Source organism: Chaetodon auriga, chromosome 3 (assembly GCF_051107435.1).
Source record: "Chaetodon auriga isolate fChaAug3 chromosome 3, fChaAug3.hap1, whole genome shotgun sequence".
Taxonomy (NCBI): Eukaryota; Metazoa; Chordata; class Actinopteri; order Chaetodontiformes; family Chaetodontidae; genus Chaetodon; species Chaetodon auriga.
The window spans coordinates 30,193,921-30,205,551 of NC_135076.1; the positions used below are offsets into that span (position 1 = coordinate 30,193,921).

General features: G+C 47.3%; 2 protein-coding genes across 3 annotated transcripts; both read right to left on the reverse strand.

The window, feature by feature from the left end:
* Window positions 1–705: 705 nt before the first annotated feature.
* LOC143318712 (uncharacterized) lies at window positions 706–5,873 on the reverse strand. The gene is made up of 5 exons (XM_076727175.1): window positions 5,822–5,873; window positions 5,667–5,735; window positions 2,731–3,021; window positions 1,863–2,153; window positions 706–1,081 (listed from the first exon to the last, which is right to left on the reverse strand). The coding sequence occupies exons 1-5, from the start codon at window positions 5,871–5,873 to the stop codon at window positions 891–893; spliced, it is 894 nt and encodes a 297-aa protein (XP_076583290.1). The 3' UTR covers window positions 706–890.
* A 276-nt stretch (window positions 5,874–6,149) lies between these two features.
* Window positions 6,150–10,401, reverse strand: s1pr1 (sphingosine-1-phosphate receptor 1). Of its 2 annotated transcripts, none has more exons than XM_076726853.1 (2): window positions 10,296–10,401; window positions 6,150–9,240 (listed from the first exon to the last, which is right to left on the reverse strand). In XM_076726853.1, the coding sequence occupies exon 2, from the start codon at window positions 9,112–9,114 to the stop codon at window positions 7,993–7,995; it is 1,122 nt and encodes a 373-aa protein (XP_076582968.1). In that variant the 5' UTR covers window positions 9,115–9,240; window positions 10,296–10,401; the 3' UTR covers window positions 6,150–7,992. The 2 variants fall into 2 exon arrangements, with proteins under 2 accessions (XP_076582968.1, XP_076582969.1); XM_076726854.1 differs by lacking the exon at window positions 10,296–10,401 and adding an exon at window positions 9,833–9,893.
* Window positions 10,402–11,631: the final 1,230 nt, after the last annotated feature.

Genomic DNA, 11,631 nt, shown 5'->3' on the forward strand with positions numbered 1-11,631 from the left:
ATGTTCCTCTGTCGTTCCACCTGAGAACAGCAGTCACACCTGTAACCCTGAAGGAAACCACGTCGTTCACTGATTCACATGTTCAGCTCTCTGAACGACCTTTGAGACGCGTCATAACGTCTTATTCTTCTGTTTTCACAAATGATTCTTCACTTTTAAGACAGAGCACAAAACCAACCCCTTTAAAGACCTGTCGCACTCTTCATGTTAATTAAACTCATCATGTCTGCCTGTCTGTCTCTCTGTCTCTCCCTCTCTCTCTCTGTCTGTCTGTCTCTCTGTCTGTCTCTGTCGGTCTGTCTGTCTTTCTCCCTCTCTCTCTCTCTCTCTCTCTCTCTGTCTGCCTGTCTGTCTGTCTGTCTGTCTGTCTTTCTGTCTTTCTCCCCCTCTCTCTCTCTCTCTCTCTCTCTCTCTCTCTCTCTGTCTGTCTGCCTGTCTGTCTGTCTGTCTGTCTGTCTGTCTGTCTCTCTCTCTCTGTCTGTCTGTCTGTCTGTCTGCCTGTCTGTTTGTCTGTCTGTCTGTCTGCCTGTCTGTCTGTCCTGGGACAGAGATCCTGTCTTTTTTCTTCTTCCTGAGCTTTCTGTCCTTGTCCCCGTTCCAGTTTTTCTTTTTTGTCCTTTTGTTTTTTGACCTGAATCAGAGTCTTGTCGCTGACGGCTTTGCACTTTTTATTTGAGGTAAATTATGATTTGTATTTCTGGTCAATATAAAAAAAACTGACTAAACTTGATCCACTTAAAGTCCCATGAAAATATCTCCTTCCTTATGGTCATTAATGGGTAAATTTCTGGTGTTTTAACGTAACAAATTGAAGTTCAGTCAGCTTTAGTGTCATCGCATGCATCCAGAGGCCTGTTGATCCCTCAGCGCTCTCATCAACCCGCACAGGTTTACACCGGCCTGGTCTGACTCTGGACGTCGCTGCAGGTCTCGTTGGGAATCGGGCCGCTGTTTGTCACATGGACGGTGACCGCTGGTCCGTCTGCACCAGCGAACGTCCAGCTGCCGCCTCTGAATGCCGCCAGCTGATCGTCCTCCACGGAGACTCTACAGTCTACCGGTGAGGTGACTCGACTGGCGTCTGCAGACAAACCACACGGACATTAAAAACCAGGCGATGAGTTCAAAGGTCAAAGAACGAAAGAACGCAGGAGAACCCAACAATTACAGACCAACACTGACAGCAACGATCAAGAGCTTCAAAGATCTGAGAGCCACTCAGAGCATTGATCAGTGTGGGTGAGAGATTATTGATCAGTGGGTGGAGCGTTTCTTAAATATGTAGCTTTGCCATTGGCTCATATTTGAGTTCAAATAAAATCAGGCTCTTCAACCACAAACACCATGTGTTTTATTGATGGACTTGTTTGGGTCCATGTGTTGGACTTTGGCTCGAACTGAACTGACCTGAACTGACCTGAACTGACCTGAACTGGACTGAAGTAGACTGAACTGGGCCACAGGGGACAGTTTGATCTCTGTGTGATTTGTGCTCTTTGCTTAACAAACATACAGACCAACAAACAGAACAGGTGAAGCTCTGTGAAGGCTTCAGGAATTCAGCACTTTAGAGACAGATTTTGGTTCGTGCATGATATCCAATCAGAGCTCGTGTTGCTGCTGTGTGGATTGGACCTCACTTCCTGTTCAGATACAATGATGAATAAATTAATCGACCATTCGTTAAAATATTCATCATTAAAGAACAGGAAGTGGTTTGGTGTGATTGATGTTTTCTTTCTCAGCTCCACGCAGGCTCCACCCAAACTCCATACAGACACTCCAGACAGGTGTTCACCTGTACACTGTACACTGTGATTGGCTATGAATGTGACTCAGGATAAACCTGATTGGTTCCTTACCGACAACAAACAGCAAGTTGTGGTTGCTGGGCTCTGAGCGGATGTAGCGGTGTTTGTGTGGATCGTATGTGCAGGTCATGTTGACAGGAAGCAGTATGGTGGATTCCTCCCAGATGCTGAGCAGCTTGCCGGTCAGGTTTCTTCTGCAGGACCCCTCAGCGACGTGGATCTCATCTCTGTAGAAGTGACAGCTGGAGACGGAGCGGAGGGGTGGAGAACAGGTGACCTCTACACTGTCATCAGGTGAGAGGAAGCGACGGCTGACAGACAGACTGGGACTGGGACTGCTACCTGAGGGAGAGACCGCCGACAGACAGGTCAATGCAGAACAAAGACATGAGGCTCAAAGTAAGATGAGAGGCATGTGTCTCTTTCCTGTCAACAGAATGACCACACCCCCTTTTGGCTGTAAAAGTGCTGTAACTTATATTATCTTTTAGTGTTTCTTCAGTCTCCTGTTCTATCAAATGAGATGAGAATAAAGAAAGACCAAGAGTCCTGCAGAGTCTGGTGCAACTCTGTCGATTTGACTGTATTAGGCGTGCAAATACAGCAAAACTGAGGCTGGTTCATGTTCAGTTTAGACTCAGATAAGCAAAATAATGTCTGCTTGAAGGTTTGCTGCAGAGTTTCCAGAGATGTGACACCAACCGTCATCATCTGAGAGCTCAAGATAACAGACAGTTTATGGGTCAACCGTGAGTCGTCCCTCTTCTTTGGTTCCTCTTTGGACTCCTATCTATGCTTAACTTTCAAAGGATGAAAGTTCAAACATCAAAGCGGCAGAAAGGAAAAACAGAAAAAAAGAAACAGACACGATTGACTGAATGTCAGTTGTCCTTTAACAAGTGGAAACTGTTCCTCTCACCCCAGACGGTCACAGCCGAGATGTCACTGGACACTGAGGTGTACTGCTGGAGGTGATAGTCACACTTGAGGAAGATCTTGCTGCCCACCGGCTTTCTTCTCAGCAGCTCCTGAGAGGTCAGGTGGAAGTCACAGAAGTAATCTGTCGCTGTCATCAGTCTGAAGGGGATCCGAGAGTTTCTTCTGAACAGGCGACAGTCTCCCCCCCTGTAGTCGATCGGTAGAGTACAGGTGACCGTCACCGTCTCCCCATCATTAATCTCACGGCTGCTTACAATGATCCCGGGTTTATCTGCAGAGAGGACATGTCAGGACATGTGCAGAGAGAGGACATGTCAAGACATGAGTAGAGAGAGGACATGTCAAGACATGAGCAGAGAGAGGACATGTCAAGACATGAGCAGAGAGAGGACATGTCAAGACATGAGCAGAGAGAGGACACAGCAGGGCATGTGCAGAGAGAGGACACCGCAGGACATGTGCAGAGAGAGGACACAGCAGGACATGTGCAGAGAGAGGACACCGCAGGAAATGGGCAGAGAGAGGACGTCAGGACATCTGCAGAGAGAGGACATGTCAAGACATGAGCAGAGAGAGGACACAGCAGGACATGTGCAGAGAGAGGACACCGCAGGAAATGGGCAGAGAGAGGACGTCAGGACATCTGCAGAGAGAGGACATGTCAAGACATGAGCAGAGAGAGGACACAGCAGGACATGTGCAGAGAGAGGACACCGCAGGAAATGGGCAGAGAGAGGACGTCAGGGCATCTGCAGAGAGAGGACATGTCACGACATGTGCAGAGAGAGGACACACTCACCACTCCATAGTGACCTGGCAGCAGCCACGCTCCCTGTCAACCAATCAGAGACAAACAGGAAGTCAGCTGATAGCATTTTGTTCTTTGCATTTTTAAAAATGCGACTGAATTGTAGTTCAAGTCAAACATGACAGTTCTTATAAAGTTACGCTCAAGAACTGCGGCCATGTTGTTTTTGTCATTGGAAGTTCAGTTTCGGTTCATCTGCCCTGAAATCAAACTGACGAATTGAACTGACTGTTTTCTGACAGACGAATGTAGTTACAAGCAGACACAAAGGCAGAAAGTGTTCATGAATGCTCACTATTTGTTATTTCTGCTCATCTGAAGACATGGACAGACTGCTCTGGTGAACATCAGGGGTTTGGACAGTGACGTCCTGGGGGAGTACAAAAAACTGGGTGTTCACCTCAACAGCAAACTGGACTGAACAAGCACACAGATGTCCAGTACAGGAGGGACCAAAGTCGTCCCCACCTGCTAAGAAGACTGAGGTCCTTTGGAGTATGAAGGACACTGTTAAGAATTTTTCTGAGTCTGTGGTGGCACCTGCAGTCTTCTATGCAGTGGTCTGCTGGGGCTGTGGTAGCTCTGAGAGGGAAAGATGAAGACCAAACAAACTGGTAAGGAGAACCATTGAGAAGGAGCCCCCCCCCCCTTCATTTCCCAGCTTTCCAGGTGAGGCTACACAGAGGCTCTACTCTCTGATTGGTAGAGGTTGTACCTGCAGCCTGAGAAGAAGCCCTGCAGAGCCTACTAAAAAAAAAAGACTTAAAAATGCTCCAAACTCTGCTGTATGTTTTTATTTCAGCGTCTGCTCATCAATACCAGCAAAACAAGGCAACAAGTAATATCTGTCAGAAAGTTTCACGTCTCTGTGGCAGAAAACAAAAATCAATTTTTTACATTAGAGAGAATTTCTGCTGTCTGTTTGTTTAGTTACACTGCTGCTACCTGGAAAGTCAGATAACTGATTCCACTGAAACATTCCACTGAAATACTCTGTTATGATTAAACTGTGAACAATTGGAGAAAAAATAAAGAGTGAACTCACAGCAGAGAGACAGACTGAAGAGCAGAATCAGATCCATCAGGTCCTCCTGACGTCCAGACGATTTCTGACTGACAGACAGAGACAGACAGGCAGAGAGGCAGAAAGAGAGACAGACAGGCAGACAGACAGACAGGCAGGCAGGCAGACAGAAGGGCAGGCAGGCAGGCAGGCAGGCAGACAGAAGGGCAGGCAGGCAGGCAGGCAGGCAGACAGGCAGACAGAAGGGCAGACAGAAGGGCAGGCAGGCAGACAGACAGGCAGACAGGCAGACAGACAGACAGGCAGGCAGGCAGGCAGGCAGACAGGCAGACAGGCAGGCAGGCAGACAGACAGGCAGACAGGCAGGCAGGCAGACAGACAGACAGACAGACAGACAGGCAGGCAGGCAGACAGACAGGCAGGCAGGCAGGCAGACAGGCAGACAGAAGGGCAGACAGAAGGGCAGGCAGGCAGACAGACAGGCAGACAGACAGGCAGACAGACAGACAGACAGGCAGGCAGGCAGGCAGGCAGGCAGACAGGCAGACAGGCAGGCAGGCAGACAGACAGGCAGACAGGCAGGCAGGCAGGCAGACAGACAGACAGACAGACAGACAGGCAGGCAGGCAGACAGACAGGCAGGCAGGCAGGCAGACAGGCAGACAGGCAGGCAGACAGACAGGCAGGCAGACAGACAGACAGACAGGCAGGCAGGCAGACAGACAGGCAGACAGGCAGGCAGGCAGACAGACAGACAGACAGACAGGCAGACAGGCAGGCAGACAGACAGGCAGACAGACAGACAGACAGGCAGACCTCTGTCTGGTTCACACACTGACTGTGTGTTTACTGATGGATGTTTGTTAGTTGGACCTCTCCTGCAGGTGGTGCAGCTTGTCAGTTGTAGACCTGGTCCTGGAGAGCGCCCCCTGCTGGAGGCTCTGCGGACTGATGACTGTTACAGTTTAAATCACCTCCAACCATCAGTGAAGGATCAGAACACTACTGTTGGACATTCCGTACATTACCACAGGGAGGCAGCACACTCCTCTCTTTCTCCTCCATCTCCTCAACTACCACCCACCTTCTCTCCACCTTCCACCTCCTGCCATCATGACCTTCTTCTTCCTCCTCTTCTTCCTCTGGTTAAAGGCTGCAGAGTGAAGCCACAGGAGTTCACCTCAGGTCAGAGCAGACAGCGCTTTTCACCACTCATGGCGAGTAACTAAGTACATTTACTTGAGTACTGTACAATTCTGAGGTAGGCATACTTGTACTTGAGTATTTCCATTTTCTGTAACTTTTTACTCTTGCTCCTCACCAGTTCAGACTGTAACTCACCTGTTCAGACTGAAGCTCACCTGTTCAGACTGCAGCTCGCCTGCTTCCAATCAAGGTACACATTCATTTCCTTCGGTATGTTTCACTTCAGCTCTCAGTGAACGCAGACGCTCTTGTTGCTTTGGCTGGTTGTTCTTCTGATTTATCGTTGTTGTTGTCGTGATTGTCGCTCACCTTCCGGCTGAAAGCAGCTTTTCGTGATCGATTTGTTCTCAGACACAAACTGTGTGTTTCTATTTCCGTCTTTATTAACGCTAACAAACAAACCAACATTCAGGAGTTAAACAGTGCAGACAGACAGAGTTCAGGCTGGACAAACTGATAACACACAGGAAATCATGAAGGATCAATAATAATCAATAATCAATCAGCTCCTGACAGAAGATGGAAGTTGAAAACAACTGGTCACCATGGTAACAAAATCTGACCTGGACGGAAGCCCTTCCCTGCCAAAAGTTCAACACATTGATGAAATGATTGAGCAGAAAACACTGAAATGTGACTTGCTGCTTGTTTTTACCTGGTAAAGTCACATGACTCGCCGCATGGTCCATTTAGCAGATGTCTGGAGTTCTCAGTCATATCACATGGTCTTCACGAGTTCATGCAGCTGTCAGAAAACTGTAGATGTTTAATTTTCATTTTCATCGGAGCACTTTAAGGACCTCTCATCCACAGCGTCTGAAGCTTGATCATGTGACCAAACAGCTCCAGAAAAGCTGTTAAATGGACGCTGAGGTGAGATTCTGTTTTCAAGCTCAAGAACAGACTTTCAATCTTTGAACTTTCCCTAAACAGAAACAATATTTTAATTCTGAGACACTTTTGACAGTTTTATTTTGGAATTGTTTTTTTATGGGGGTTTTTTGGGGGGCATAAATGAGCTTCCATATTTCTGAAACACTGACTCAACTAAACGAAACCTTCATTTATCTGACAAACAAAATACTGTTTTTTCTTCCTGTTTCAAATATAAATTAATTTGACTACACTGACGTCACCACTGACAAGAACAACACAGACAGGAAGTAGAAAACACATTCTGACAACAGTTTCTACAACTTTCACACAGTTAACTTTTACAAAAACGTCACAAAACAATAGAAATTCAAAGTTCAGGTGCTTCTCTGAGACATTCAATTCGTTTTTTTATCTGTGTTTTATATCAAAGACCACAGAAATATCGTTTATTTCAGCATCTAAAGATCAATGTTCCGGCACTTCGTCCTTCTCTTCTGGAGAAAATCGTCAGCTGATGACATGGACGCAGGTTTAGCTTCAGGATGGTGGGATGTTCACACTTTGTCAGGAGGCCGAAACATTGATGTTAAACTTAAAACAGCTGCTTTTCCTCCTTTTCAAAGAAATTATAAATCAAAATTTTCCTTCAGTTCCTTCATGAGAAGCACCTGAGCTCTGAAGTCATGTGACTGTTCATGTGATTTTTTAAGGGAAGTGGAGGAAAACATGAATGAATTAACTTGCATTTCTTAAATATTTCACGGCTGTGTGTTTAAGTGCTACAGGTTCTAGTTGTTCTTCGAGGGTCAGTATCAAGTCGGATTCTTCTTCTACGAGGGTCAGTAACGCTTTCTATGAAGCTCAGATCTGTTACTCAGGAAGACTGATCTTCATCATTACAGCTGCTCCTAGCCTTCATCGTGCTTTAAGAGCCGAGTCAGGGAAAAACATCCGGCATCACCAGGACTGGCTTCTAGTCTGAGCCCTGAATGGGCCTGAACTACCATGATCCACATTAGCAGGTGAGTTGAAGCTGAAATCCTCCAGAGATCCAGCAATTAAATCAGGTGGTCGTCCTGCAGGTGTGTTGACACGTTCTGACTGACTCAATGACACGTCACAGGTGAGAGCTTCTTACAAAGTGTGGACCCGCTCTATCTGAGGGTTCACTGGTCCCAGTTTAACCAGTTTGAACATTTCCGGAAGTGCTGTGAGTGCTGATCATCTGCAGGTTCAGATCGGTCCATGACGGGCACCGTTCACACCTGTTTCCTGTACAAACACGAACTCTACGTCTGACACTCTACAACTGATTTACGGCAGAGCGTTTAGGACGACGATGTGACGTTCCCTGAGGACGCCGCCCTCGTCTCCCTCTGCGAATGCTCCGCCTCCTCCTTATTGGGGTGGGAGGAGTTGTCCGACTTGCTGCGGCTGAACTCCGCCCCCATTATTGGCCCGGTGAACTTGGCGTTTGGCCGGATGCAGGCGGTGCAGCACAGCAGCGTCTTGAGGAACGCACGACGCATCTCGTTGCTCGTCAGCGTGTAGATGAGAGGGTTCATGGCAGAGTTGAGGACAGCGAGCGCCAGGAACCACTCGGCTTTGTAGAGGATCGGACAGCTCAGGGTTTCACAGGCTGCATCCAGCAGCAGCAGGATGAAGAGCGGCGCCCAGCAGGCGATGAAGCAGCTCAGGACGATGATGACGGTCTTCAGCAGTGCCATTGACTTCTCCGAGCTCTTGATGTTGGCACCGGCATTGCCGCGGCCATTGGACACCTTGCGGAAGACAAGCTTGCGGCTGCGAGTGCGCACCAGCGCATAGATGCGAGCGTAGAGCACAACAATGGCCATGAGGATGATGCTGAAGACAGTGGTGCAGAACAGGATGTAGGTCTTGTGGTAGAGCGGCAGCACAGTGGAGCACTGCGTCATGCTCTGGATGCAGTTCCAGCCCATCACCGGAAGGCCGCCCAGAACTGCCGCGATCATCCACACTGTGCTGATGAGCAGGAAAACGCGGCAGGTGTTGCCGTTGTTATGCAGCTTCATCTTCAGCATAGTGAGATGGCGCTCGATGGCGATGGCCAGCAGGCTGAAGACGGATGCCGCTAGTGCCACAAACATGCTGCCCTCCCTGAAGAACCACTGCGTGGGAGTCAGCTTGTAGGTGTTGGCGCCTGACAGCAGGATGTTGGCGGTGTAGACGACACCGGCCAGCAAGTCGGACAGCGCAAGGTTCCCGATGAAGTAGTACATGGGCTTGTGGAACTTCTTGGTTCGCCAGATGGTGGTCAGGACCAGGATGTTCTCCAGGATGATGAAGCAGCACACTATGATGAAGACCACTGAGTCGGCCTTCAGACCCGAGTCCTGCTGCGTCTTGCGGAACTTGCCGGTGTAGTTGTAGTGTTTGGCGATCAGGTCAGAGTAGCTGGGCTCAGCCATGGCCTGCAGCTGTAGCAGGAGTCCAGCAAGGGGCGCTGTGTCCTCAGACTTCAGTCAGTCCTTCATGTCAGGTGGTAACCCTGAAGAGGAGCAGGGAGAGTTCTGCTGCTGGAGGGGGACATGGTCCTGCGGAGAGAGGGACTACTGTCAGAGACTCGCATCAATTTGGTCCAAGAAAAACCTCAAAAACTGCTTTCTGATCAGATTGCTAGTGGACAAACACCTGAGGAAGAAGTGTTAAACAGCAGAAACATTTGTGAAATTCACTCTGAGGCTTTTAGTTTTAGCCCGACTGAAGAACAGAAGCAACATTTAAATCTTCAGTTTGTCACAGACCTCAAACTGATCCAGGAAAACCTTTATTAAACTGCTCTCTGATCAGCTCATGAACACAAGTTTCAAGCTTCCACTGATCTGCTGACTCTGGATTTTACACGTCCAGTTCAGTCTAATCGTCTTTGAATTAAAGAATCATTTGATCATCTTTGCTGTGAAGAACAGAAACAACATTTAAGCCATCAGATTGTTCAGATTCATCAAACTGATCTAATAAAACCTTAAACAACTGATTTCTAATCAGCTCTTCAGTGAACAAACGTCCTTAAATCAACGGTAAAACATCTGGAAACGTGTCTTCTGGGCGCAGAACATCACGGATCAATGAATAAAACACGGTCAGTTCACTGTGAGATCAGCCTGCAGGACGTTTAAAACTGACCTCAGATCAGCAAACACGTCGTAGAAACGCAGAAACATTCCTTCATCAAACATCAGAAATGTTGAAGTTTGTTCGGAGAAGTTTTCAGACTCAAAGTGATTCTTTCTCTTTTTTCACGTTTTCACATGAACTCAATCCGATCGATCGATCTTTGATTTGTTCCACTTGAAATATTCTTCAATAATTCTTTTTTTTCCGAAAGAAGGAATAAAAGACGTTCTGACGTCACCTCACGTCCTCAGTTTTGTCAAGGATTTTCATAAAAACGGACTGATTTTATTTTCCAGTAAAAACTGGATTTCTTCCATCAAACTGACTCGAGGTCAGCTGAACGCGGCTTCACGTCTTCACACATTCAATCAAAGTGAACTCAAACCTGATTTTTACTGACTTTATGCTGAAGCGTCACACAAAGTTCATGACGGAAAAACAGATTTTAACAAAGAGAAAAGCGAGTTTTTACCTTCAGACAGAGTGCGGAGGAAAAGCAGCCCGACGGCAGCTCGAGTCCGAGCAGAGAGCGAGCCCACACACACACACACACACACACACACACACACACACACACACACTGAGGATGAGGATGATGAAGATGCTGCCCTCCTCCTGCTCTCCTCCTCGTATTTTTTGCTGCTTTATTTTTCCTGATCTAATCAATAACACTGATCATGATGATTTTTAACTAATAACAGAATTAAAAAAACAGCTTTCTCTTTTTTTCCAGTTTACAAATAAAACTCTTACTCGTTTTGTGTGTGTGTGTGTGTGTGTGTGTGTGTGTGTGTGTGTGTGTGTGAATCCAGCAGAAATACTCATCATCCAAAGAACAGTTAAACAAATAAAACATAAATTAAGCAAATATGTAAATAGATAGAAATAAAGTCTGAACATGAGGAATAAAACATGAATGATGATGATGATGAAGATGATAATAACTGACGTGTGGTTCTGTTGATGAATACATTATTGATATAATATTATCACTGCTTTGTATCCTGTGTGGGAACCAACCAGCTGAACCCCCAACACTCACACGCACACACACACACACACACACACACACACACCCTGCTGTGGGTCACTGACCTCTGACCTCCATCGGGTCAGCAGGGGTGGGGTTATGGTTTCTGGGGGCTCCACATCCGTTTTGCTGTTTTCACGTCATCATTCAGAGCGAAAAAACTAATTTTCAGGTTTTTGTCAGCGATGAAAAGAACAACAGGAAGTGACGAAACCCCGGCGCGTCACGCCGACACGAACGCACTGAGGAGTCCTTACGGTTCTAACGCTCCGTGAGGACAAACGAGAACGAGCAAGGACTGAAGCTGGACGATGCGTCTAGAACGTTGGTTTCTGGTTTGGTGTCATGTCGAGAAAGGAGCCGAGTACATTTCCTCAGGTGTAGCACTGTTCTGAAGTACTTGTACTGTACTTCTTACTTCACCACATTTATGCGACAGCTTTCATCACTGGCTGCTTTTCTGACTGAGACTTGATGTTTGAACATAAAAACATGACATGATGATGACGAATGAGGAAGAAATCGTCCACCATCTTTGTTTTCCGTAGTTTGCACTGACATCAATGACCTCCGTCTGTGGAACCGTGGGTTCATGTTCAGCGACCTCCGTCTGTGGAACCGTGGGTTCATGTTCAGCGACCTCCGTCTGTGGAACCGTGGGTTCATGTTCAGCGACCTCCGTCTGTGGAACCGTGGGTTCATGTTCAGCGACCTCCGTCTGTGGAACCGTGGGTTCATGTTCAGAGTTTGTTGTTTCTTTGAGTCCACGGTGTGTCTG

Bases quoted from the DNA above. Each gene is read 5' to 3' on its own strand.
- LOC143318712 (XM_076727175.1), bottom strand. From the start codon at position 5,873: ATGGAAATACTCAAGTACAAGTATGCCTACCTCAGAATTGTACAGTAC. The intron at 5,736-5,821 runs GTAAATGTACTT...TTCACTCTGCAG, and splicing joins CAGAATTGTACAGTACTCAA to CCTTTAACCAGAGGAAGAAG. The intron at 3,022-5,666 runs GTGGGTGGTAGT...TCCTCTCTGCAG, and splicing joins AGGTGGAAGGTGGAGAGAAG to ATAAACCCGGGATCATTGTA.
- s1pr1 (XM_076726853.1), bottom strand. From the start codon at position 9,114: ATGGCTGAGCCCAGCTACTCTGACCTGATCGCCAAACACTACAACTAC.